The following is a 27,283-nucleotide window of genomic DNA, read 5'->3' on the forward strand; positions in this document are numbered from 1 at the left end:
AGCGCGGCGTCTGAATATTGAACCAAGGCTTCCTCGATGCATATGTGAGGTGAAGAGAATCAGGCAGCTTTGGTCATGGTATTTATTTATTAACATAGTTTTATCACTTCAGGTCACCCAACAACAAGATAAACTGCAATCAGGCCGGGTGACTTTTTTAATTTGCTTTTACATTCTCAAAAACAGAGGATTGCATTTTACATGACCTGTCTTCGTGTCATATCAATGTCAGCATTTTGCATAGCCTCAGGACATTTCACATGCTTGCATCTTGACACAGTTGTTCTGTACTCTCGCAGTGTGTCAGTGCTTGTGTGTCACAGTGTGTCAGTTCTTGTAATGTCGCGGAGTGTCAGTACTTGTGTTGTCGCATTGTGTCAGTGCTTGTGTTGACGCAGTGTGTCAGTACTTGTGTTGTCGCATTGTGTCAGTGCTTGTATTGTCGCAGTGTGTCAGTACTTGTGTTGTCGCAGTGTGTCAGTACTTGTGTTGTTGCATTGTGTCAGTACTTGTGTTGTTGCAGTGTGTCAGTGCTTGGGTTGTCGCAGCGTGTCAGTGCTTGTGTTGTTGCAGTTTGTCAGTACTTGTGTTGTTGCAGCGTCAGTACTTGTGTTGTTGCAGCGTGTCAGTGCTTGTGTTGTTGCAGTGTGTCAGTACTTGTGTTGTTGCAGTGTGTCAGTGCTTGTGTTGTTGCAGCGTGTCAGTTTTTGCATGCTGACTCAGAAGTGTATGTAGGAGATCTGAACGTCTCCATCCACTTCCAGGAGGTCTATGTGATGGACATGCTGGTAGCGGTGGAAGAAGTTACACAAGTGCTGCCCGTTCACAAACACCTTGAACTGCATGGTACCACAACGAATGGACAGCTGAGAAAGAGAGAGAGGGGGAAATAGCTTGACCCAAGGCATTAATAAACATGAAAAAAATCAATAATAAAATCAATTTCGTAAATCCCACACCAGGGGATGTCAACGGCGTGGGCGACCATGGCTGTGTGCACTCACTTCAAAGAACTGTCCCTCCTGGAAAGGGTTGAAGCTGTACTCCCTCTCCTCCGACCCCCAGATCTGACTGAGCATACTGTTGCTCACCACTTCCCCATCTCTCACACGAAAGTTCATGTGGAACGGTATGTCACGCGAGCGACCCACAATGAAGTTTACAGAGAACCTGCAAAACGTAGAACACCAGCACAAAGTAAATAGAGAGCCTGCAACACACAAAACCCCACCACAAAATGTATAGAGAACCTGCAAAACACAGAACCCCACCACAAACTATAGAGAACAAGTACTGTGTAATGCAGGTATAGAAAGTCTGTACCCCCTTTGAAAATGTTGACACTTTTTGCCTTACAGTCTGCAATGAAAAGTCTGATATTATGTTTTCATTTCAGGCTGTAAAGCAAAAAAAGGTGAATATTTGGGGGATGGGGACTTTATATACCCACTGTATAACCACACCACAAGGATTAGAGGATGTGCAACAAGTAGAACCCCCACCAAAACATGTATGGAGAACCTACAACACACATGACCCTGCCACAAGGGTTAGGAGAACCTACAGCTCGCAGACCCCACCAAGAAAGTAGAGAACTAGTTAAGGTGTAGAGAGGTCAGAGGTCAGATTACTACAGACCTGTTAGCACCTAAGGGGATCATGCCTCTGATGATGATGGTCTTTTTATGGGACATCCCTCCTGGAATCAGACTGGAAAACGGGACGGTCTGACAGCACACACACAGGAAGGATTCAGCTCACTTAGAACAATGTCATCTGTTGGTTTGGTAAAAAGGATGTCTCTGAGATCCTTCCACTGGCTACTCACAGGGTTGAATATTGGTTGTCCAATCACCACCGGCATGTTTCCATCAGGATATCCCCCAGGTCCACCAGGATATCCCCCAGGTCCACCAGGATATCCCCCAGGTCCACAAGGATATCCCCCAGGTCCACCAGGATATCCCCCAGGTCCACCAGGATATCCTCCCTTTAGGTGAGACATGGTAGAGCGTCAGTGAACCGAACAGAGCGTCAGAGGCAGCAGAATCCTCTTTAAAGTCAGACTCACCGCAATGCCAACTCCCATGCCACCTGGGTATCCTCCCTTTAATGAGACAGAGAGGAGTGTAAGTGATCAGAACAGGACACCATGGGCAGCCAAATCCTATTTAAAATCAGACTTACCCCCATGCCACCTTCCATGACAACCCCCATGCCACCTGGCATTCCATCTTCCATGGCAACCGCCATCCCCCCTCCCATGCCTCCTGCCATGCCACCTGGGTATCCACCCTGTAGGGGAGACAGAGAGGATGTCATTTTACTGAACCAGGCACCAGGGCTCTTTGTGGAAGTCAGACTCGCCACCATGCCGCCTCGCATGCCACCTGGAGATCCACCATGAAAAGAACTCAGTCAGAAATGCCTCTGATCCAGAAATCAGCTATAACATTATGACCACCTGCCTAATATTGTGTGGGTCCCCCTTTTGCCGCCAAAACAGCCCTGACCCGTCGAGGCATGGACGCCACTAGACTTCTGAAGGTGTGCTGTGGTATCTGGCACCAAGATGTTAGCAGCAGATCCTTTAAGTGCTGTAAGTTGCAAGGTTGGGATCATCTTACCAGGCACCTTCTTCCATTGCTCTGTGGTCCAGTTCTGGTGCTCACATACCTATTGTAGGCGCTGTCGGCAGTGGACAGGGGTCACCATACGCAACAAACTGTGATGCACTGTGTTCTGACACCTTTCTATCAGTACCAGCATTAACTTTTTCAGCAATTTGAGCAACAGTAGCTCATCTGTTGGATCGGACCACACTGGCCAGCCTTCACTCTCCACGTGCATCAATGAGCCTTGGCCACCCAAACGTGGGTGCTCCGGGGCTCGAGCACCCACGGAAAATAGCGAGCACCCACGGAAAATAGCGAGCACCCACGAAAATACCGAGCACGAGCACCCACGTGTGCCAGACCGCCAGTCCACCAGTAGGCTACATTCATTTAAAATTAAACTTGCCGTTGGTGATATGTAAAGCGTCTGTCACACGGTGATTGGTTATGTCGATGTTAGTGACAGCGACATAACCAGTCACCTGCTCCGGGTGCTCCCTATCCACCAATCACAGCGTTTCTCAGATGAAAAAATCAAAACTATCAAAAACTCGTAGCAGAAATTAGGGAGAAACTCCCAGAAACTATATGTGTTGTTTTTTTGTATCGATATTTAGATAATAGCGCAAAACATTAATTTCCCACGAACTGATCGCGGTTAGGCCTACGTGTCAGTTAAACTTTTCATCTCCAATCCTGTATTTGTGATTGAAAGATCTACTTTACGGCTTTATTAATAAGTAAATGAATAGGTGTGCGTAGTGCGTTTAAATATGTATATATAGGTGTATATATAGGTATATATAGGTGTATATATAGGTATATATAGGTGTGTATACATAGGTATATATAGGTGTGTGTGTATATATGTATATATAAATGGCGTGCGCCTATATATGAGCACCCACAGAGGAAAACATAAATCGGCGCCTATGACCCTGTTACTGGTTCACCACTTTTCCTTCCTTGGACCAGTTTGATAGGTACTGACCACTGCAGACCAGGAACACTGCACCGCACAATTCAGCTCAGATTATTACATTAGCCCATTTTTCCTGCTTCCAACACATCAACTTTGAGGACAGAATGTTCACTTGCTGCCTAATATGTCCCACCTACTGACTGGTGTAATTATACCGAGATAATCAGTGTTATTCACTTCACTTGTCATAATGTCATGGCTGATTTGTGTGTGTGTATATACACTCACCTAAAGGATTATTAGGAACACCATACTAATACTGTGTTTGACCCCCTTTCGCCTTCAGAACTGCCTTAATTCTACGTGGCATTGATTCAACAAGGTGCTGAAAGCATTCTTTAGAAATGTATATATATGCTACTGTTCAAAAGTTTGGAGCCTCTGTACGCCTATATAGAATTCCATAAAAGAATCAGCTGTTTCCAGGTACAATAGTCACTTACAACATTATCAATATCTACACTGTATTTCTTATCAATTTGATGTTTTTTTTATGGAAATAAAATGTGCCTTTCTTTCAAACACAAGGACATTTCTAAGTGACTAAACATTCAATGGTGGTGTGTGTATATACATATACACAGGCAGGGATTTGAGAACAGTCCTTTGTACAGAAACTATCCAGGTGGTAATAATTGTGGGACAAATGTTTTTGAATGGAATACCTATTTCTTGGTGACAACTTGATTGTAATTTTTTGAAATTGAGTGAAATATTTTTTAGGTAAGATTCAAATGATACATTTAGTTTAACACCAAGCCGATACATTATTGTTTAATAATTTTTTACCTAGGGTGCCAAATATTCTGGAGGCCTCTGTTATGGATTTACAATTGATGAACACAATTACAGTTTCAGTCTAGTATATCTAGATTTTATAGTGCAGGGTGACTGCTTTTCAGGTAATAGTTTGAAGGTGGAGGTGCGTTTGGGAATAAAAATGTTTTTAATTGGTATTTGTTGACAAACACAAATCTGTACTAATAACTTACCCCCATTTGACCACCAGGGTAACCCCCAGCAGGAAAGCCTCCCTGTTGACAATGGGAAACATATCAAATGCTATCTAGTATATACTAGTCTGCCAACCCCTAATAACTTACCCCACACACACACACACACACACACACAAATTCTTTGCCTGGCCCCAGCCTTACCCCAATGACGTTGATGGTCTGAATGGAAATATCGCCCCCTATCTGCAGAGCACAGATTCTCTCAATTGCGAGACGGTGATTGAACATATGAAAGTGTTTCCCGTTCACTTTGACCTACAACAGAAAAACACATTAGTTCACATCAGACAATAACATGATAAAGGACAGAACAGCATAATTAAAACACATTTTTGACTGAATTCTATAAAATTTTTTATTTATTACAATAATGTATGCCCCATTGTCAAGTAGAATGCATGATATAGTATTTCAAACTCACTACTTTTCTTGGCTAAGTGCAATAGTTAATTGAACTACTGATGTGCTTTTTGAATAATATCACATCACACAAACGTTATGGAAACAAAACACTGAGATTATAATGACTGAAAGCTGGGACGTCCCAGAAGAAAATTATAAACTTTCAAAGAACAGGCCATGAGTTCATCAACACAGAACATTCTGTTGGACATTGGCCAGAATAGCCACCAGGGCCCGGTTTCCCGACAGCGGAGCACTTAGGATGGTTTAACGATACACGTAGCCTTCATATGGACTTTGTTACGACAGACCAACGCCTGTTTCCCAAACCCCCACGTAGGTCGCTCTTTATAATGTGCATCGTAAGTGCCATGTTGTGGCCGTTTGGAATGGAATTAGGCCATCTATGGGCTTGGAATGGAAAACATGTCATGAATACGTTTTGAAATATAGCCTATTGCATTTCAATAGAGCTTGCTTACTTATCAGAAGCATTCAATATTGCTGGCAATGTATTAAACTACTACTTAGGCATCAATAAGAAAATGTAAAATTTGAAGAAGTAGAGAAATGTATGGTGGACGAAACTCTTATTTGCAATCAAGGGGGGTGGAATCAAAATATTATCTCCGGAAATTGATCAAGTGACATCCAGTTATCAATTCCTCCTGTAGCTATATAGAATATAAGTCACATAGCAATCAACACATGACTGGTTAACTGGGAATATAAAGCACAGTGAGAAAAATCTATTCTAATTGTTTTGAATACAAATGGAACGCAAGAGAAAACATGCATTCTGGCATGTTCTTCAATGTTCTTCATAATGAGGTAGAGGCACCAGCACCTATCTATCAAATAATAGCAGCAGTACGATGCAGGGTTTATGACTCGTGAACGGTTCACTTTTTCTTGTTTTACATATGTTTTTCTTAATCCTCAGTTGACCAATTGCATTCAGTTACATTTACATCCAGTCACGCACTTATCAAATTTTTCTAAATAAATGTGTCTAAAAAACCCAACAGTTTTGATAAGTTTTATTCATTCTATTGCCTTGATATTAAGTGTTTGCGATCACTCCTCTCATGTTGAGGGAGGCACTATTTCACAGAAACAGTGAAGTTCCTGTTAATATTGGTTAAGATGCACTTGTAAAATTAACGAGCAATGTTACGTGCCACATATGTAAAGATGCTTTCGGGAAACGCACTTACGTGCATCTTAAGATCATCTTAGTACTTTGGGAAAACGGGCCCAGGGGCTCTATAACTTAAAGTGTGCAGGTCCCAAAACTGTGCAAGTGTTCCAAATTTCATGCTTTTAGAACACATTCTGTTATCCTTTCAACCAAAAGAGTTTCAACTAAAAACAATACCCAAGTAAGAGTTGTTCCAAAGCATTCAGTATTTGTCTACATCTGACCTGGAAGCCCTCCTGGATGACAGTGATGACCATCTCGAAGGCTTCTCCTTTTCTGAAGGGCATGTGGTGTGTCTTCTCCTCAGATCCCCATCTCCCCCCTTCGAAGTGATTGAACACAACCTTGTCCCAGCCCTGGAAGCATGGGCTAATGTGGAAGCCAACATCACTGCCGTCCATCTCAGCGCACATCAAGCTCATGTGGAACCTGGAGTGGATAAAAGGGGTTTTTCATTTGTTTAAAGGTCCTAAATCCGAATTTTTTAAAGGCAGCATGACATGTAGTTAGAAACAGATTTTCAATGAGATTTTGATTTAATTTGTTTGTTTCAAGTGTTTGGAGCTTTTGATGACTGACACATTTTCATAATGCATTATATTCTTTAGCAAGTGAAGACTAAGCTAGAGGTTACCAACCCAATTTTCTCTCAATCAAATTGAAATACATGAAAACTGTTCAGAGGACCAATTGCAAGCACAGAAAGAGTGAACAAAATGGCCACATGTAAAAAGGGAGGAATGTCCCCTTCTTAATATTAGAGTCTGGGATTTTTAGCCACTGGTCGGTAAAGAGTCAAAACAGGTCCCCAAAATATGTGTACCTTGTCATGTAGGTGCCCCATGTCATCAAACTGTGTACCTTGTCATGTATGTGCCCCATGTCAACAAACTGTGTACTTTGTCATGTAGGTGCCCCATGTCATCAAACTGTGTACCTTGTCATGTAGGTGCCCCATGTCATCAAACTGTGTACCTTGTCATGTATGTGCTGATATGTGCCCCATGTCATCAAACTGTGTACTATTATCAGTGTGTTTCCCGAAAGCATCTTTACATATGTGGCACGTAACATCGCTCGTTAATTTTACAAGTGCATCTTAACCGATTTTAACAGGCAATTCACTGTTTCTGTGAAATAGTGCCTCCCTTAACATGAGAGGAGTGATCGCAAACACTTAATATCAAGCCAATAGAATGAATAAAACGTATCAAAACAGTTTTGATTTAGACACATTTATTTAGACAAATTAGATAATAGGTGCGTGACTGGATGAGGAGCCAGATGTACCGCGAGACATTTCTCCTTAGACAGTTTTACACGTTTTCACCAGGTTGCCACTGAATGAGGCTGTACTGAACCTAGTTGTTCGAGGTGTTGCTATCTCTGTGTAACCACATCGGCGATTGGATCAGCCGGTCAGCACCTGCACCTTGTACCTCTGAAACCCACAAGGGTTCAGGGCCCTGAATGACATTTCAATAAGCCAAATTGAGGAGAAAAAGGGAAACTCAAATTCAACAGACAAACTGCTCTCCTATGTCATCTCTGGGGCAGTTTGGAAGGTTTTTCTGTGGGCAGTCGATGCTTAGGCCGCCTCAGCACCGACCCTCTCCTGGCTGTCTTGTATCTCACATCACTGAGGCCCTGAGTCATGCTTCCAATGTTTCTCCTTTTTCTTCCCTGGCACGAGCCTTTCTGCAGGGGCCTTACAGTATACCTGCCCTGACGAGGTTGTGATGGGAGGCAGCAGGCCAGGGGAGGGGTTTGCCCTGCTACCCGCCTCTGGGACGTTACGGAACCTGCCAGCTTTTTCTCTTTAGGTTGTTGTTGCGACACTGATGCAGAAGTGGGTGCATTCACGGCACAACATGTCAGTTGTTTCTGTCCGTCACCCGGTTTGACAGCTGTTGGATAATATAATTACCAAGAAGGCCAAATGCTGAGCTGGGAGCAGAAACATCGCAGCCATAAAAGCTCACAAGCAGCTAGTCACACAACATATCCCTTGGGCTCAGTCCATGTAGGTGCACAGAGCACACAGATGACACAAGACATGTTACCTCCGCATGTCCTCTGACGCAAACAGGGATTAAACAGAAAAGACTTAAAGGGGAAAAGGCTACCGTCCTTTAAGATTTGGACATGATGAGTGAACAAGTCTACAACTAAAGGTTCAAATGAGCCAAACAGAAACCATTTAGGACCAAGCCTTGGTTTTACAATTGGCTTAAGCAGGCATGAGATGTGCTCCGGGGGGGCTCCATCAATTTCCACACGCTAGATAGCAGAGAGGTAAATATTTGTTGTGGAGAATGTCCAGGCCTCCTCCAGGTTGTTGTGGAGAATGTCCAGGCCTCCTCCAGGTTGTTGTGGAGAATGTGCAGGCCTACTCCAGGTTGTTGTGGAGAATGTCCAGGCCTACTCCAGGTTGTTGTGGAGAATGTCCAGGCCTACTCCAGGTTGTTGTGGAGAATGTCCAGGCCTACTCCAGGTTGTTGTGGAGAATGTCCAGGCCTACTCCAGGTTGTTGTGGAGAATGTCCAGGCCTACTCCAGGTTGTTGTGGAGAATGTCCAGGCCGACTCCAGGTGGGCCTAAGGAACATCAGGATATCTGCAAGCAACATTTGTACCAGCAGGATTGGTTGGAGATGTCTTAGCAGTAGCTCCAGGTCATTTTAGTGGAGCGCTTTAGTGTAATGTCCCTCTGTCTCACGGCACTCCCCAACCCCTGAGCAATGCATCTGTTGAACACCTTAGGTTATGTGCCTCCACATGTGTTACTGCAGGTACCGCCAACGGACTGCTGTCCCTGGGCCTGTCAGGCCGAACCGGTCACATCCACAGGGGCCCAAGGGCAAACAAGGCCGTCATTACTGACGATATCCCTAGCAGGCATAGGCAGTCTGCTGAGGTGGAGTCAGGTAACTCTCCGGCAAGTTCCCTCAGAACCCCGGAGAATGAAGATGGGAGAGAAAGATAGGTATGTCACCACCTGCTGGTGTGACTCTGCAACAACATGCCATTTGTCCAGGTAACTAGTAGCTAGGGACCTCTGCAATACCTTGGAGCCAGCGCCGTATCAGGCACCTAAAAACAACTCTGACGACAATTGAAAACTGTTTAAATTTGAAACTTGCACTTAAAAGAAAGGGACTGAGATCAAACCCCCACGGTCACAGCAATGATGATGTCCAGAGAGTTATAATTCAAGCAGATATTTAAGTTCCTGCTGTAAGCAACTGGTAGCAGAATTCCAAGGTAGATGCTTTTTTTATCACCCACGAACTCCTGGCCCGACCTGACAGCTGTTTGGCCTTAGAGAGTGTGACTGAAGTTCATATTTAGTCTGTTCTCCTTGCTGTCTTACCGAGTGACCGACAGAAAGGGAACTGATTACATCTGTGCCAAGACCTTGGACTCTTAGTGCAAAGAAAAACATTTCCAACAGAGCTGATATGACTGTCCTGATTGGCGTACAGAGGACAGACACACTTCATATAAAGGTGTGAATGTGTGTGTGTGTGTGTACGGTGGTGTGTGTGTGAACAGGTTTTACTGTATTAATTCAGGACACATTTTCCCAAACTATAGTTAAATCAGGTAAAACATGAATTTGTACTTTTTACCTGTCCCCATTTGTTACAAAAAATATTGCTTTAGGGTTAGGTTTGAGTTAAAGGTGTACAGTTGGATTAGGAAGAGAGTTAGAATATGAATAACCGTTATTTGTAAATGCATGTACACATACTCAAAATCTAACTTGGCAATGGATGGTAACTGAAAAGGACCTCCAGAATATGTCCACGACCATAGTTCTCTGAAGGAGGGTGTGAGTTAAAGCACAATAAGGACTTAACATCACCAGGCCACAGTGAAAAATGTACCTGAATGAGTGTAAGTGGGTTTGAGCTGGGAGTTTATCACCTGGAAGACGGGGCTTTCAGGTCAAATCAATCCCCTTATTGGCCTTGAAAGGGGTGATTCAATTCTTGGTTAAAGTTGTGCATGCGGTCAATCTATGTTGTACGAAAGTATTGAAAGGAACCCACAGCTTCACTGAGCTAAATCAAGCATTGAAGCAAAGCTTTACAGGTTAAATTAGTTATTGGGAGCCTAGTGTCTATGGCAGTATTGTATTTACATGTTTGATATATAATTTGTTTGGCGGATGCAGATTAATGGGTGGAGTTAATTAAAACTAGGTGGAGTTACTTCTACATCATCCTGTGAGGAGGTGGTGCTTCCCAGGCACATTCCAGGGCACTTTTGTCATGCGGACAAACAAATTCTGTTGTTGTCGCCCGTAAAAGGGGTAAATTTGGAGATCTGCAACAGTCCTTTGATCTTTAGAAGCTGTGTGTCTTACCTGGTGACATGGTGAGGGACCACTCCCTGGATGTAGATGGACATCCCTGACCTCAGACCCCCATTGATTGGTCCGATATAGGGGATACACTGCAAACAACACAAAGAAACATTTGATAACTTTGCAAGAGTACTGTAAGGAAGTCCAGGAACATTACTGATTTTATCCACTTATTTGTTCGCTCTACAGTTCTGAATTGCTGAGCCATTTGAAAGACACAAAATATATAAATAAAAAACTGTCTTTTTTTTTTATGCTGATGATACTTTATTGTACTCTACAACCACATCTCTGGCACAAGCATTTGCACTCTTGCAGTCTGATTTTCAACTACCACAAAATCCCCTTACAGACCGTAGGCTGGTGCTAAATACAAATAAAATGAAGCATATGCTATTCGTAACATTTAAAAACCTATAATTGAACCATTTCAAATTTACTAGACATGATGGTTCTGTTCTGGAAGGTCCTCATATACTTTTAGATACCTTCTCTCTCTCCAAAAACACATATTGCTGAGTTTGGTGAAGAAGCTGAAGATAGAAACAAATCGTGTGTGTCATCGAAACATAAAAGGATTATTGTAAAGCTAGCCTTGTCAGGGCTTATTAAATGCTGTACAGTAGATATGAAAAGTCTACACACCCCTGTTAAAATGCCAGGTTCTTGTGATATAAAAGAATGAGACAAAGATGTTTCCATCTTTAATGTGACCTATAAAATGAACAATTAAATTGAAAAACAAACTGAAATCTTTGAGGGGGAAAAATCAAAAATCAAATACTTACAATAACCTGGTTGCATAAGTGTGCACACCCTTAAAGTAATACTTTGTTGAAGCACCTTTAGATTTTATTAAAGCACTCAGTCTTTTTGAGTAGGGAGTCTATTAGCATCTTGACATGACAATATTTGCCCACTCTTCTTTGCAAAAGTGCTCCAAATCCGTCAGATTGCGCGGACATCTCCTGTGCACAGCCCTCTTCAGATCAGATGTTCAATTGGATTCAGGTCTGGACTCTGGCTGGGCGATTCCAAAACGTTAATCTTCTTCTGGTGAAGCCATGCTTAATGGATTTGGATGTGTGCTTTGGGTAATTGTCGTGCTGAAAGGTGAACTTCCTCTTCATCTTCAGCTTTCTAACGGACGCCTGAAGGTTTTGTGGCAAAATTGCCTGGTAACTGTTCATAATTTCCCCCATCATGACTAAGGCCCCGGTTCCAGCTGAAGAAAAATTGCCCCAAAGCATGATGCTGCCACCACTATGCTTCACTGTGGGTATGGTATTCTTTGGGTGATGTGCAGTGTTGTTTTTGCGCCAAACATACCTTTTGGAATTATGGCCAAAAAGTTCAACCTTGGTTTCATCAGACCATAACACATTTTTCCACGTGCTTTTGGGGGACTTGATGTTTGTTTTTGCCAACTTCAGCCGGGCTTGGATGTTATTTCATTGTAAAAAAAGGCCTCTGTCTTGCCACCATAGCCCATTCATATGAAGAGTTTGATTGTGATTGGTTAATTCTGAACACAGCCACATCCCCTGTTATAAGAGGATGTGCACACTTATGTAATTGTAAGGTTTTTATTTTTCATTTTTCCCCCTCGAAGATTTCAGTATGTTTTCAATTGAATTGTTCACATTATAGGTCACATTAAAAGTGGAAAAAGTTCTAACATGATTTATCTTTTTCTCATTATTTTACATCACAGGAACCTGGTATTTTCACAGGGGTGTGTAGACTTTTTATGTCCGCTGTAAATTCATGCATCAGTGTCTTGAAAAATAAACTTAAGCGTCATGTTCTGATGACCATAAGTAAATGATTGCTTTTCTTAATGTTTGTCTACTTCATATCACCTGCACAGGTGATTTCATTGACCACACCTTAACCGCTCCCTAACACGGATGTCAGCTTGATGTCATTATTGCAAAACATTTTTAAGATATGTTCCACCTTTTGAGAATCTTAGTGTGGAATAAAATCATTCTGTACCTTTTTTATTTCCTCTTTTTCTTTTTCCGCTATTATGGTCATACAAGCTATTCTGTACAATGTTGGAATGGAAAAATTCTGGTGTTTATTCCTGGTGTTTTATTTATTTATGTTATCCACCAATGACTGCACGCTACTGAATCGAATATGATTATTTCTGTCTTTCACTAACCCAAAAAGTTCTTAGATCAAAACCCAGAGCTGTCAAAGTGAAAAATGGCTCGTTCTGCCACTGAGTAAGGCTGAGAACGTATTATCATTCATGCTTACTTATTTATTTACCTGCTAAAATAAGTTTAAACATATTTCTTTACATAGCCTTATTTCCCAGGATTTCTTTTCTGTTAAAATTGTAAATTCTTAAATACATATCTGTCATATTTGACAGGTGTTTTTGTTATAGGAATTTTTTCCCTTGAGGAGGGACTGTCACATAGGTTATCACTATCAAATATCAAGCAGTTTGTTATTTTTTTTTAAAAGTGTTATTTTATCATGGTGCTTTGTTTAATCTCCTGCTAGTGGCATGCTCTAATGGTAGATAATATGTAGGCACCACCTCTTTGTTGCAATCTCCAGTAAGTATTTAGATTGTGTCTCTCTGTTTAAAGAATTTGTGAGTTTGTATCTTCACAGCCCTTGTGCCTTGAGATTTTATTTTATTATATATTATCTTTTTTCATGTCGAGGAGAAGTTTGAACTGAAGCTAATTTACACTATGTATGCACTATGTATACTAAACAAAGACATACACAACTCACAGGACATATGGATTGTTTTCATCAACACTAAATTAGGACACACTGTACTCACAGGGTTGTAGATGGGCTGGTAACCAGGTGGAGCAACAAACATGATGACTGTCACTCAGATATCCACAGGCAGACGGACTGACAGGGAGAGAGAGGAAGTGAACAAGACAGGAATTAGCGGTAGTAGCAGCACCTTGTTTTCGTTGTGGCAGCTTTTAAGTACCGATTCCTTCTGTTTTGGATTGGTCTTAGTTGCACAGGGGGAGGACTGAAGTAAAATGGACGGGCTTGAGTAATGTGAAATGGGCGGGGCATTTGAACAGGTAAGGAAAGCTTAGTAGGTCAGTAGATTACATCTTAAGTAGACAGAAAAAAATGTATTGTAATTGTACAAGTAATAGACAGCAGGGGGTAAAGTAATGGCACCAAAACAGGGTATTGGGATCTCTGGGGGTGCTTGGCCATTCAACAGGGTGTAGCTGAGAATACTAATTAGACCGTAGGTTATACTGGTAAAAGGAACATTATTTAGGGGTACCCTGGGCAGAGCACATGTAATTGGGGGTACAGTAACCTGGACATGTTGGTTAACACTAGTAAAGGCCGGTTTAATATCAAATAAATAAAACATTAGCATCAATGTTACTGTCCAGTTGGGTGTCATTGAGTTTACGAATGTATACAGGAAGGGAGTGTTGGATCCAGACCTGTTTTTGGGAATGGGGGATTTGTTGAGTTTGAACAAGAACCCAGTTTTGGGTAGGGCATAGGGTGGGGGGTTAGGGTGAGGTGTTGGGGTGAGTGGAGAAGCATTGTTATATTGTTTTGATCAGTGATGGGCTGTCTTTTGCACTGTAGATTCTGTTCCAACTGTCCAAGGCACTTGTTGCCTGTTTTCAGGTGTACAGCATCCATATTAGGAACATTATCATTCGTCCCCAGAAACTCTGTTCTTCCTTCTACTCAGTCGTCACCCCTCCATCGGTCAAACGTCACCCCTCCCTTGGTCAAGTATCCGCTGTCGCCTTATCAAACATCACCCCGATTAAGCTTTAATCCTCCCCTTGTCAATCGTCATTCCTTCCCTAGTTAATCGTCAGCCTTCCCCTTGTCAATCTTCTGCCCTCCCCTTGTCAATCTTCTGCCCTCCCCTTGTCAATCGTCAGTCCTCCCCTTGTCAATCGTCAGCCCTCCTCCAATCAAACATCAGCGATTCCCTTAGTAAAGTATCAGACAAAAGTGTAAGATTTTTCCCAGCCAATAAATGAGCACAAACACAGAACTATTATCACATGGACTCAATATAGAAGAGGTGCTAGCTGGTGTAACGTAAGATCAATTAGAAAATTATGTTTTTGCACTTTCATAATCGCAAAATTATTGAAATACTTTTATATATTTGCTTAGCTAGATTCATTATTTTCAGTTTAGCCGTTCTGCTAAATAATGTTATCTTAAATGAATCTAGCTAAGAAAATATATAAAAGCATTTCAATAATTTTGCGATTATGAAAGTGCAAAAACATAACCAGCTTCTGCTGCTCAGGTGGCCGACAATGTAGCTGTGGTGTTTGCACGGTTACTGAGTGAGCTTAGGGTGCACAGACCTCCGGAGGGGCATGTGCCTGAATCTGAAGAAGTGGGTGGAGCTGTCTGCTCACACAACGAACGATTAAGATTAGTAAAGACAAACAGCCCTGTTGTTTTTTCTCAAATCAGTTTATTACTGACTGCATTTAAACCTTCTGTAGGCATTATAATTCCAGTGTTTCTACTGTGGCTGGATACGTTTCTTGCCAGGCTTGATATTGGGGTTATAATCTACTGAAATTATCTCTGGAGAGCAATATTTTTGTGGTTGGTAGTCTAAAATGGTGTTGCTAAAAATGTTTTAGTTCTTCTAACTAAATTATATTTATCCATAACGTATGAATACAGTTTAATAGTCTAGTACGCAGGGGTGGGTAGGTACGCGTTACAAGTAACGCAAATGAGTAAAAGAGTACAGTTTCAGAGGAACGAGTAATTTTCTAGTTACTTTATGGGGCTGTACTGTTTACTCTTACTCAAGTATTTAAAAAAAAAAAATTGTACGCTTTACTCCGTTACATTTCATCTACTCTTTCGTAACAATTGTCTTCAGTCGTTTGTCAAAAAATAATTTTCGTTTCGTGATTCGATTTGAGTTTGGGTGTTCCTTCCCGCTCCTTCAAAGCTTCGTCGGAGTGCGAGCCCAGACGTAGCTAATTAAATGACAGACTCCGACATGGAAAGTTGTCAACTGGAGGACGTTGACGAGGGAAATTCCAATCCCTGGCCACAGTTGCACGACATGTTTCGATTTAAATTTGAACTAGGCAACACTCCCAAATATTCCCAAAGACGCAACCAACTACGCTTTCAAAAACTCATTATCATAGCTCCCCAAGCACATAGAGGTAAGGTTAGCGAACCGGCTTGCGGTACTTAGCCAGGTAAATCCTATTATTATAGCTATCTTTATTTTTTATTCAACTTTTTGTTCATTGAACATGTAGAAGTACAGTATAAGGACATGTAATGTATCCTAATAATATTCTAGCTAACCTACAATATATAACAACGCTACTATAATAACTTATTAATTATTAGTAGTTAGTTAGTATATGGTTCATTGAGCTTGACTTGAATTTTATGTAGTAATGCACTTTCTTTAGGAGCAACATAATCAGTCTAGCTAGCTAGATTTTAGTTGAAAGCAATTGCTGCTAACCAGGTGGCTTAGTTTCAAAGCAGTCAGTCATTCCACCCAAGACCTGACTTAACAGCAACAAATATTTGATTGACAAGATGTACTGAGCATTACTACACAATATAATTATTATTATTTTTTGCCCAGTAACATGTATGATGGCCTTAATTTGCAATAATCTTATTTGCAACACAGATTAATAACAGGAATACAGTATTATTTACTTTTGCAATTTATTTAGTTTTTCTATTGTGCATTGCTACGGGCTCTGGAAAAAAAGGCCTATTCAAAAGCTTATTAAAAATGCAGTTTGCGTTTGTATTTCATTTTTCCTTGTTGTTACCATGGCTTTATAATGTGTTGAACAACATATTTAACTAGTACTCAAGTACTTTTTTGACCAAGTCATATTTTACTCTTACCTGAGTAGTTTTTTCAGGTGGTACTTCAACTTTTACTTGAGTACATTTTAGGACGAGTAACAGTACTTTTACTTGAGTACAGGTTTTCAGTACTCTACCCACCCCTTCTAGTACACAAGCAAAGCCCAAAATATCAGCATGTTTTACAAACAGTGGGTTTGTATAAACAGAAGAAAGGTATGTAAATGTAACCAAATATTCTATGTTGTTATTTTCTCAGTAGTTGCCAGTTGAGGTGCGCTCGGCAAAATAATGCTTTTTGTAACGGCATTGCTTGGTGTGAAGGAGACGGGTGCATTCTTCCGTGATGAGCTGTGCCAAGGAATCGGGCAGTTTCACCCGATCAGACCGATTACCCTGTCTGTGATTACCCTGTCTGTGATTACCCTGTCTGTGATTACCCTGTGTGTGTGTTTGCCCCTCCCTTGCATGCCTGACATATCAGTAGGCAAACAGAGTCAAACCATACGAGCCACTTAGCCTCAGAATCACCTTCCATCGTTAAGTGCTGTTACTCCTACCCTGATTTCCACTTAGTGTAAAGATGCCGTTAATGGTATAAACGATCTCAGTAGAAATAAACAATGTAAAGTTAACACGCATTTATAATACAAATAGGTGTTGATCTTATAACAGTGGAGTATGAGCAGGGGTTTATGTAATCTAGTTTAGTTTACAACTGATGAAAACATTTAAATATTTACAGTTCTGTATACGCATGCATAGAGGTGAGCGGAGATGCAGTGGTTTAGTAAACAATCTGGAGATGTTTTGACATGTTGGTCATAGTTGTTTTAGTGTGTGTGGCTCTTGTTAACTGGCACAGTTCAGGTGGCTGGATGTTTTGGTTATGATTGACCTGCTATATATATAAAATCTGTGTGTGTTTGATTTAGTGCGAACTGTGCTGGGTGTGGACTTTAGGAGCAATGGAATGCCGCCACATGGAACAAACAAATCTCCCTGTCAAACCTGATACCTGGCTACGGTGTGGAACTCTGACCTTGGCCAATCATATACAGGTAATCAAACCACCCCTTTATCCATACATGCATCACATATACACAGCCTGCAGCCTGTACACTCACCTAAAGGATTATTAGGAACACCTGTTCAATTTCTCATTAATGCAATTATCTAACCAACCAATCACATGGCAGTTGCTTCAATGCATTTAGAGGTGTGGTCCTGGTCAAGACAATCTCCTGAACTCCAAACTGAATGTCAGAATGGGAAAGAATGGTGATTTAAGCAATTTTGAGCCTGGCATGGTTGTTGGTGCCAGACAGGCCGGTCTGAGTATTTCACAATCTGCTCAGTTACTGGGATTTTCACACACAACCATTTCTAGGGTTTACAAAGAATGGTGTGAAAAGGGAAAAACATCCAGTATGCAGCAGTCCTGTGAGCGAAAATGCCTTGTTGATGCTAGAGGTCAGAGGAGAATGGGCCGACTGATTCAAGCTGATAGAAGAGCAACTTTGACTGAAATAACCACTCGTTACAACCGAGGTATGCAGCAAAGCATTTGTGAAGCCACAACACGCACAACCTTGAGGCGGATGGGCTACAACAGCAGAAGACCCCACCAGGTACCACTCATCTCCACTACAAATAGGAAAAAAAGGCTACAATTTGCACGAGCTCACCAAAATTGGACAGTTGAAGACTGGAAGAATGTTGCCTGGTCTGATGAGTCTCGATTTCTGTTGAGACATTCAGATGGTAGAGTCATGAGAACATGGATCCATCATGCTTTGTAACCACTGTGCAGACTGGTGGTGGTGGTGTAATGGTGTGGGGGATGTTTTCTTGGCACACTTTAGGCCCCTTAGTGCCAATTGGGCATCAATTAAATGCCATGGCCTACCTGAGCATTGTTTCTGACCATGTCCATCCCTTTATGACCACCATGTACCCATCCTCTGGTGGCTACTTCCAGCAGGATAATGCACCATGTCACAAAGCTCGAATCATTTCAAATTGGTTTCTTGAACATGACAATGAGTTCACTGTACTGAAATGGCCCCCACAGTCACCAGATCTCAACCCAATAGAGCATCTTTGGGATGTGGTGGAACGGGAGCTTCGTGCCCTGGATGTGCATCCCACAAATCTCCATCAACTGCAAGATGCTATCCTATCAATATGGGCCAACATTTCTAAAGAATGCTTTCATCACCTTGTTGAATCAATGCCACGTAGAATTAAGGCAGTTCTGAAGGCGAAAGGGGGTCAAACACAGTATTAGTATGGTGTTCCTAATAATCCTTTAGGTGAGTGTATATTGTAGGTTATATATGGTAGGTTATACTGTAGGTTATATACCGTAGGTTTTACAGTAGGTTATATACCGTAGCTTATGCTATAGGTAAGATACAGTAGGTTATATACTGTAGGTTATATACCGTAGCTTATGCTATAGGTAAGATACAGCAGGTTATATACCGTAGGTTATATACTGTAGGTTATACTGTAGGTTATATACCGTAGGTCAGGGATGTCGCTAGGCCTATTTTAGGGGAGATTTAGCCATTTGTAATCTGTCATTTTTCATAAAAATGTAAATACATATAATTCATCAGAATAGTAAGGTGGCCAATAACTGGGGTTGGTGACCGATAATAGAGGGTTGTATTTTTTTGCGACAACACTAACCACATTTCCCATTAATGACATGCTAGCTAATGTTTGTATGTCACTAATTATCGGCAGGAACACAGCTGCAAAACATATTTATTTAGGTTAACATATTGCAACGTATTCTATGGAAGGCAGACCCGGTTGTTAAATGTATTTTGAAAATGTATATTATGATCATTTTGTTCATGACTTTATTCCGAGATCGATTGGGTTAATGACACCCATTGTTACTCAAAAAATACATGATGAAATTTTTTTTGGGGAGTAGGCCCAGTCCCCCCAGAATGAGGCTTAGCCCCCCATCCATGATTTTCTAGTGACGTCCCTTCTGTAGGTTGTATACTGAAGGGATTATAATTCAGCAGATGAATAAGAAACATTTTAGTTACAGGCTGCAACTACCCTACTCCATAATTAGCACACAGACTAAATACATGACCAGAACGTGATCTCCACATTTACTGACACTTTTGGTTTAGATACAGTTGAAATAAACAGTTTTGGCGGAACTGTCCAAAGGTGATGTGTCTACACCTCATTTTATCTTGGCCACAAATGGTCTTGAACTTCTATAAATAAATATATTTATCATTTGGTCTGTGCTTCATGAGACTTGTTTTTTAGACAGTAATGTTCTACTCCATTTGTACATTGTCTCCCCCATTTGGCAGGTTTATATGGTTGCTGACAAGGTTGCTTTTATTGATCAGTTTGTCAGTGTCTGCAATAGCCTATACTACACTGTAATTTTGGTCAAATATTTATTTTTGGATTGCAATGTCTTCTGTTGAATTGCACAAAATATTTTTATAGGTCATTCGCATCCTGTGCAAAGAGAAAATATGTCTGATTTAGCTCCTCTGCAAACTTCCATGTCATTTTTACAGACAGTGATGGAATTGTAGTCGATTGCTTGCCTAAAGCAAGGGTATTCAACCAAGGGACTGGGGCCCCCTGGGGGTCTGCATAGCTACTGACTAATGGTTTGAGTCAAGGTCCTAGACAAGAAAAGGTACAGCATACCCAGCCTAAAGTAACACACTTAACCCACTTATCAGATTGGGATCAGTAGGATATTAAGTCCTCAAATGTAGTGTTAGAAACATGGCATGCAATATTATAAAATATTATAAAGATGGATCTGCAGCCACAGCATGAAATAAGTTCCCTGACCCACATTAATATACCACATTAAACATGTATCAATGTTGACCCTAGTGACTATTGCTAAGGGAGTTTATGTTAGGATATGACATAAAAATACAAGAATATTTTTTTGACAGGGATGTGTTCGGATCAAGTGGAAACGTAGCATTTTTTCCTAATGATCTAAATGTTGAGCGTAAGACTGCCTAGTCCTCTGACCAGTGTAGGACATCCTGTGGTTGAGGTTGCCAGTTATGGCGGATTCCGACTCGAACAGGACTCTCCGAGCGAGGCTCAGGGTGATGTACAATAGACACTTGTGTAAATTGGACAAGACATTTACATGAAATAGAATATCATGAATACGTTAAATGAAGAGCAGGAGGTGGCTTTGTTCATGGCGTTTATTTTATTAACATCGTTGGATTCCTTTGATTCTCTTAGGATCTGATGTGTATACTGACTACCATACCAATGTTAAGGTTGAATCATGTGTCAACATCCAGGGTGTGCAGGTGTGTGTTGACTCAGGCGGAAACGTATGAGATCTGAATATCTCCAGCCACCTCCAGGGTGTCGATCTCACTAAGGGTGGAGTAGCGGTGGGCGTAGTCACACATGTGCTGCCCGTTCACAAACACCTTGAACATCTCAGCCTCGCAGCGGATGACAAACTGAAAGATAACGAGAGTTAAGAGAGTGTGAGAGAGTGTTCAACATTTAACAACGAGCCCTGGCGAATTAAAGAGAGTACAAAGAAAAAGGATCATCATTTTACCAAGATAAAACTTAGGACATTTTGCGGTAAATTATGCCTCAGTTAACAGCATGGCAGACCTTCTCTCCGTAAACTTACGTCTACATACTGTCCCTCCTGGAAAGGATTGAAGTTGACATCTCGCTCCTCTTGTCCCCAGTTCTCTTCCATCAAACTGTTTCTCACCACCGCTCCCTCCTGTATGCGAGGGTTCAGATGGAAGGCTATGTTCTGTGTGCTGCCCACCAAAAGGTTGACAGTGAACCTGCAACAGACAGGACCGTCACAGTTATCATCCCTGAACCAAGTCAATGTACAAGTACATTTCGTACAAAGTGGAAAGTCTTCTTTTGATTTTGTTAACTTTACATAAACTGGGGCCTAGAACAGACCACACACACGCACCCTTCAGATTAAATATCCAGTACTTTTTGGATATTCAGGAAATTAGGAAGAAGCTAATATTGCCATCAGAACTTGAAATGCCACTAATGCAAAAATAGGGATTAGGGTCCCACAGACCTGTTATTTCTTAGGGATTAGGGTCCCGCAGACCTGTTAGTTTTTAGGGATTAGGGAACCACAGACCTGTTCGTTTTAGGGTTTAGGGATTAGGATACCACGGACCTGTTAGTTTTTAGGATTAAGGGTTAGGGGACCACAGACCTGTAAGCACCTGGCGGAACCAAGCCTCTGATGATGAAGGTCTTCTGAGGAGTCAAGCCACCTGGGAAGTTGTGGGCATAGGGGGCAGCCTGAGAACAGGACAGGAGTCATTTTACTCACAGAATGCATTGTGTTTATACAAATATGGTACTGACACGTCTGCATGTAAAACTTAGTGATCTGTCCTGACTTACAGGGTAGAAAACTGCATTTCCACTCAAGGCTGGCAGGTTCTCTCCTTCATCCTGCAGGTCACATAGAGGAGTGTTTAAGGACAGGAGGGGCCAACTGGGGGAGCTGTAGCCTCAGACATGGGGAGCTGTGCACCCCCGACACACCCCCATGCCCCTCATGCTGTTGATTTATACAATTTAAGGCACTGACAGGGAGACCAGGCACATCCCCCAGACACATTCACGGACATACCCAATGACACACCCACAGAACACTTACAGACAGACACACCCACAGACACACCCACAGAACATTTACAGACACACCCACAGACACACCCACAGACACACCCACAGACACACCCACAGACACACCCACAGACACACCCACAGACAGGCAAGTGCTGTTCTGACTTACCCCGGCAGAAACTGCACCCTGTCAATGGAGGAAAACATGAAAAAAAATGTAAATTTTTAAAATGGCCCCTGCTATATTATAAATGTACACTGACATCTTTAGCTTTTAGCTAAAAAGGTTGATAAACAGAATAATCACATGTTGGGCTTTCAACTGCAGCCCAGAGCTTCAAACCAACGAATCAGTGATGCTTTTAGACAGGTTTTCTTAAATTTGGGCTGAAGAGCCAAAACGGGGTCTCTGACATCACACACACTACATTTAGATATGCATTATAATTTGCTGCAGGGCCAGCTGGTACAGGTATGTGTGTCAGAAGGATCTGAGGTCAGTCATTTCCTAACACCGATCAGGCCTAGGCCATAATTATCTACTGTGTAACCTGACATAGCAGGTAATACAAGAAATGCCTGTGAGACAATCTTGAGGTGAGTAAAAATTTGGGCATAGGTTGTCTTCTGTGCTCTTCAACCAATCCAGTAAGCGTCGAGTTGTTAAGGTGGATTGTTCCCTTGGGAACATTCAGGAGCAGAACCTGCACTACATCTCATTTTCCTGCAAAATTCAGTTTCCTTTTGAGGGTGCGTGTGATGAAGGAGGAAATTATTAGATGTCACTCAAATTGGCTGAAACAGTTGTCTAACGCGGCTCAGCTTGCCGTACCAGTGGAGGGTCTAACCAGGCTCAGCTTGCCGTACTCAAAATGGGGCCACAGAGTTCGTCAAATTTTAAAATGAGGGATCTGTTGGCTTATTGGCGTAAGATCTTTTCAGCTTGTATATTATGACTAGATTGTGATGCGTCCGTCCCTAAGCTGAGGTTTAAAAAAAATATTTATGCAGTTGCCCATGCTCCGGAGATTCTTTTTAATATTCAAATCAAAGATAAGGAGGCAAATATATTCCCTGGACAATTTGGGAAGTGCACACTGGCCCTACATTGCTAAGTAAAAGAAGGTTATTTCTACTCGGAAGAGTGATGACACAGTGTTCCCAGCCCAAATCTCACCCCTAAGAAGCTGATGGTCTGGATGGAAACATCGCCCCCTATCTGCAGGGCATTTACTGTCTCAACTGGAAGACGATGAAGGAACGTATGGAAGTCTTGTCCATTCACTTTCACCTACAAAAGAAATAATACATCAGATTAATAGTGACTAGGGTTGCAAAATCCCAGGAATGTTCATTAAATTCCATGGTTCCCTAGAAATATGGATTGATTTCAGATTTCATTGGTTATTCCTCCCAGCTGGGATATTAGGAAAATCTAGTAATACTGTACATTGTACATTTCTGACATATGCCACAGTTTAATCTGGAGGAGGACAGTGTCATTCACAATGTAGGTTCAACAGAATGTATTGTGGTACAGCATTGACTTCTTCATCATGGTCAAATACAATGTCTTGTTAATGTATAAAGGATCTACATCTATACATTATCTGTATAATTATATATTATCTACCATATATCTACTGTGTATCTCTTCAGTACTGTCATCTATATCTGACCTGGTAGCCCTCCTGGATGATGGTAATGATAATCTCAAATGCATTTTCCTTGCTGAAGGGCAGGCTTTCGATCTTCTCCTCTGAACCCCATTCCCCTCCCTGGCAATTGTTCAGCACCACACAACTGTCGTCCAAGTGGGGGCTGAAGTGAAAGCCGATGTCGCTGCCCTCAGCCTCCCCACCCTGCAGGTTGAGGAGGAAGCTAGAGGGGGCGGTAGAGAGGACACAATGAACAGAGCAGACACAGGCAACACATGTTTAGTCTGGAGTTTTTCCAGGCAGTTTAGGTGCACCAGACAGGCCGACTCCAGAGCTCTTCTGCTCAGAAACGCCCATGGCCCAGGTGACCTCTCTTTTCCCCCTGATGAGGCGGAAGATTCGGGCACGTCCCCGGAATGTTAAAACGTTGTAACACGTCACTGCTGAGAGTACCCTTACTATATTCCTGGCTCTTGAGTATGGCAACAATTATGGCAACTGCAAGGAATCAGACCGTTCTTTCCTGGTTATATTCCATACTCTTTCTATACCATGTTCCTTCTACAATGTACTTGCTCTAAGATCAAATCTAACAAAAGGGACACAACTGTCTTTAGTCAGAACGAGATGTCAAACAAATATTAAACAAATTCCCTTATGTTTTTGTTCCTTCAAAAGGTCCAGTTTTTGGTGAGGGTGCGTGTCTCACCTGGAGGCTTCCAGAGGGATGACTCCCTGGATGTAGACAGACATCCCGGATCTCAGTCCCCCATAGATCGGACCCACATAGGGGACACTCTGTGAACACAGGAACAACCATTTGACTACACATACACAACTGTAGACGCAGTGCAGTCTGGGAACTTTTCATCTCAAATAAGTAAGATATTTAATTGCACTTTAAATAGAGAATAAAACATCTAATGACCTGAATTATACTCAAATAGTTAAGATTAAAAAGAATTTAGCAAAAACTATGAATATTTGTACATTATAATATTCATTTTGAAAACAGACCCATGCCAACCAATAAAGATATATATTATACAGTGAGGGAAAACATTATTTGATCTCCTGCTGATTTTGTATGTTTGCCCACTGACAAAGAAATGATCAGTCTATAATTTTAATTGTAGGTTTATTTGAACAGTGAGAGACAGAATAACAACAAAAAAATACAGAAAAACACATGTCAAAAATGTTATATAGTATCTCACACACCCCTCACCCCAAACTGAGTACACCCCTCACATTTTTGTAAATATTGGATTATATCTTTTCATTTGACAACACTGAAGAAATTGCACTTTGCTACAATGGAAAGAAGTGAGTGTACAGCTTGTATAACAGTGTACATTTGCTGTCCCCTCAAAATAAGACAACACACAGCCACTAATGTCTTAACCGCTGGCAACATAAGTGAAAATACACAAGTACAAAAGTAAATCTACATTCAATATCTAATGTAATACTATTAATGGTTTACATGATGTTCTTGCTGAGGCACAATTCACTCTCTCACCAAAGCCTCCCAAAAAAAAAGGCTAGAGCAAACACTGCTCCCAAACACCTACTGGTAGGCCACCCAGACAAGACCCATACACCTCCTCAACCTTCTGGTTTTGTTAATAAAATACCCACCAGGGCTCTAGTGGGTGACATTAATGACAAGGTGGAACAGAAAACCAGCAAGCTATGGCTTCGTTAATTTACATGAGCACCTTTTCAAATATTTTCTGTTTTTGGCCTAACTGATAAGCACTTCACTAATTTAACCAGCAATTCAGAAACCCAGAATTCCCAGACCTTCTTATCCTCAATACGCTAAAACCGCTTTCCATAACACCGGCCAGATGTTCCAATGTGGTTTGCCAAATAAAACTAGTTCTGAGATCTGTCATTCAGGCCATAGGTCTACTATCAAACAGAGATTGTTTCTGCTTTAGAGGAAAGTTCACAGGAGCCATTAAAGGAGACCCCTCAGGGGTCATGTAGTGAGTGGAGAGTGGATCAATGTCAACACAATGCATCCAGCCAATTTTCTAATAACTTTTGAAGTTGAACCTGACTATACCGGTTGGTGTGCTAATAGACAATGTTCAGAAGTAGTCCTTCAGGAAGTATCAGTACATCGTCCTTGTCAGGCAGGTGGTACAGGTCTTGTTTTAAGGTGTTTTGACCCAAGTCTATTATAATATTGAAAGGTGCAGATTATACATGCAAAGGAGGATTACATATTTTAATAATTGTGTAGCCTTCCTATTCAGTATTTGTCTGGTTTCTGCTATATTGAGTTGTCCAATGTGCATCAGATTGATTGCTTGCACTTTGGGATTTCAGGCTGGGTATCTGTAAAAGCACTTAGTGACAACTGCAATTGTAAAAAGGGCATAATAAAATTAACGTAAATTGATTTATATATTTAACCATGATTTTATAAAATAATAATCCTATTATTACACCCATTTTGTTTGGCAGGCTTCTTTGAATCTTAATTTGTTGGTATTTAAGTAGATATTTAAGTATATTTCAGCGAGATCTTTCAGTTATGAGGCTTTACATCCCCACTGTTGTTCTGGTCAGTAAAATAACTGTTTTTCACAAGAATTGAATCTACTTAATGTATTTAGATGTTTGTTTACAAATATTTCAGCATGCAGTGCTTTGCCGAAATCAGTTAAACAGTTTCCTCATGAATTCAATGCTAGGCTGTGGCACAATGATGAGACAACTCCAGACGAGGTTCTGGAAGTTTCTGGAAACAACCCTTAACTGATTTACAAAACAATCTGTCAGGGTGCATCATGCCCCGAGGTCACTACTGACCTGTTGAACCTGATGAAACTTAAACGGCAGGCATGTCAAACTTTACGCGGCATCACATTTCAAAGTGTGAGTCAAATTGGAAGAGTATACTTACAAGTCTCTGATAATTAGGTTTAGGACTGAATGCACAACATTTTAAAATAGCGTCCACAGATCTTTGTACTGTAGGTTAAAATGTTGGTTGACTCCAGTAACACAAATCCATGCAAACCACTTATTTAGGGGTGTTTACTTCCAAGTGAATGAAAATCTTTGATGGGGAAGTTAGACAGACAAATACAGACAATATTTATGATGTCGACACTCAAAAAGGACACGCTACTCACAGGGTTGTAGACGGGCTGGTAACCAGCTGGAGAGACGAACATGATGGTGGTTACTCAGATATCCACGGACAGACGAAGAGATGGAGGAGAGCTAGAGAAGACAGGGGAACAGTCGCTGCAAGATGGTTTTATAGAAACCCAAAACAGGGCGGAGGGCGTGTAGACGTGTAATACTGGGTGTGCTGTGGTGCTGCCTCATACATCTCATCTGGCCTATCATGTGTCACAGGGCCGTCAAACCGGTCATGCAAGCTCAATACAAAACTGGAATCTTTGCTATCTCAACATTTTCTCGTCCACCACAGGTCAATGCAAATGTGCTTTGGGGAGTACTTTTTGATACTGGAGC

General features: G+C 41.5%; 2 protein-coding genes across 3 annotated transcripts; both read right to left on the reverse strand.

Moving 5' to 3' along the window:
- Positions 1 to 68: 68 nt before the first annotated feature.
- On the reverse strand, positions 69 to 13,589 carry LOC105027023 (galectin-4). Of its 2 annotated transcripts, XM_034294339.1 has the most exons (11): positions 13,399 to 13,589; positions 10,587 to 10,675; positions 6,441 to 6,645; positions 4,755 to 4,868; positions 4,590 to 4,631; positions 2,188 to 2,295; positions 2,072 to 2,107; positions 1,829 to 1,990; positions 1,639 to 1,727; positions 1,005 to 1,170; positions 69 to 866 (listed from the first exon to the last, which is right to left on the reverse strand). In XM_034294339.1, the coding sequence occupies exons 1-11, from the start codon at positions 13,438 to 13,440 to the stop codon at positions 720 to 722; spliced, it is 1,200 nt and encodes a 399-aa protein (XP_034150230.1). In that variant the 5' UTR covers positions 13,441 to 13,589; the 3' UTR covers positions 69 to 719. The 2 variants fall into 2 exon arrangements, with proteins under 2 accessions (XP_034150230.1, XP_034150233.1); XM_034294342.1 differs by lacking the exon at positions 69 to 866 and having other exon boundaries at positions 1,045 to 1,210.
- A 7,082-nt stretch (positions 13,590 to 20,671) lies between these two features.
- LOC105027021 (galectin-4-like) lies at positions 20,672 to 27,040 on the reverse strand. Its single transcript, XM_010898890.3, has 9 exons — positions 26,935 to 27,040; positions 24,492 to 24,580; positions 23,804 to 24,005; positions 23,302 to 23,415; positions 22,294 to 22,311; positions 21,897 to 21,947; positions 21,703 to 21,791; positions 21,136 to 21,301; positions 20,672 to 20,953 (listed from the first exon to the last, which is right to left on the reverse strand). The coding sequence occupies exons 1-9, from the start codon at positions 26,974 to 26,976 to the stop codon at positions 20,807 to 20,809; spliced, it is 918 nt and encodes a 305-aa protein (XP_010897192.1). The 5' UTR covers positions 26,977 to 27,040; the 3' UTR covers positions 20,672 to 20,806.
- Positions 27,041 to 27,283: the final 243 nt, after the last annotated feature.

The sequence above is a fragment of the Esox lucius genome, chromosome 1 (assembly GCF_011004845.1).
Source record: "Esox lucius isolate fEsoLuc1 chromosome 1, fEsoLuc1.pri, whole genome shotgun sequence".
Lineage (NCBI taxonomy): Eukaryota > Metazoa > Chordata > Actinopteri > Esociformes > Esocidae > Esox > Esox lucius.

What these genes read in the sequence shown, in the direction of transcription:
- LOC105027023 (XM_034294339.1), bottom strand. Translation starts at nt 13,440, where the DNA reads ATGTTTGTTGCTCCACCTGGTTACCAGCCCATCTACAACCCT. An exon ending in ACCAGCCCATCTACAACCCT is followed by an intron (nt 10,676 to 13,398) that starts GTGAGTACAGTG and finishes TGTTGTTTGCAG; the next exon opens with TGTATCCCCTATATCGGACC. An exon ending in ATCCCCTTAGGTGCTAACAG is followed by an intron (nt 1,171 to 1,638) that starts GTCTGTAGTAAT and finishes TACGTTTTGCAG; the next exon opens with GTTCTCTGTAAACTTCATTG.
- LOC105027021 (XM_010898890.3), bottom strand. Translation starts at nt 26,976, where the DNA reads ATGTTCGTCTCTCCAGCTGGTTACCAGCCCGTCTACAACCCT. An exon ending in TCATCCAGGAGGGCTACCAG is followed by an intron (nt 23,416 to 23,803) that starts GTCAGATATAGA and finishes TTTCTTTTGTAG; the next exon opens with GTGAAAGTGAATGGACAAGA. An exon ending in GTTCCGCCAGGTGCTTACAG is followed by an intron (nt 21,302 to 21,702) that starts GTCTGTGGTCCC and finishes TGTCTGTTGCAG; the next exon opens with GTTCACTGTCAACCTTTTGG.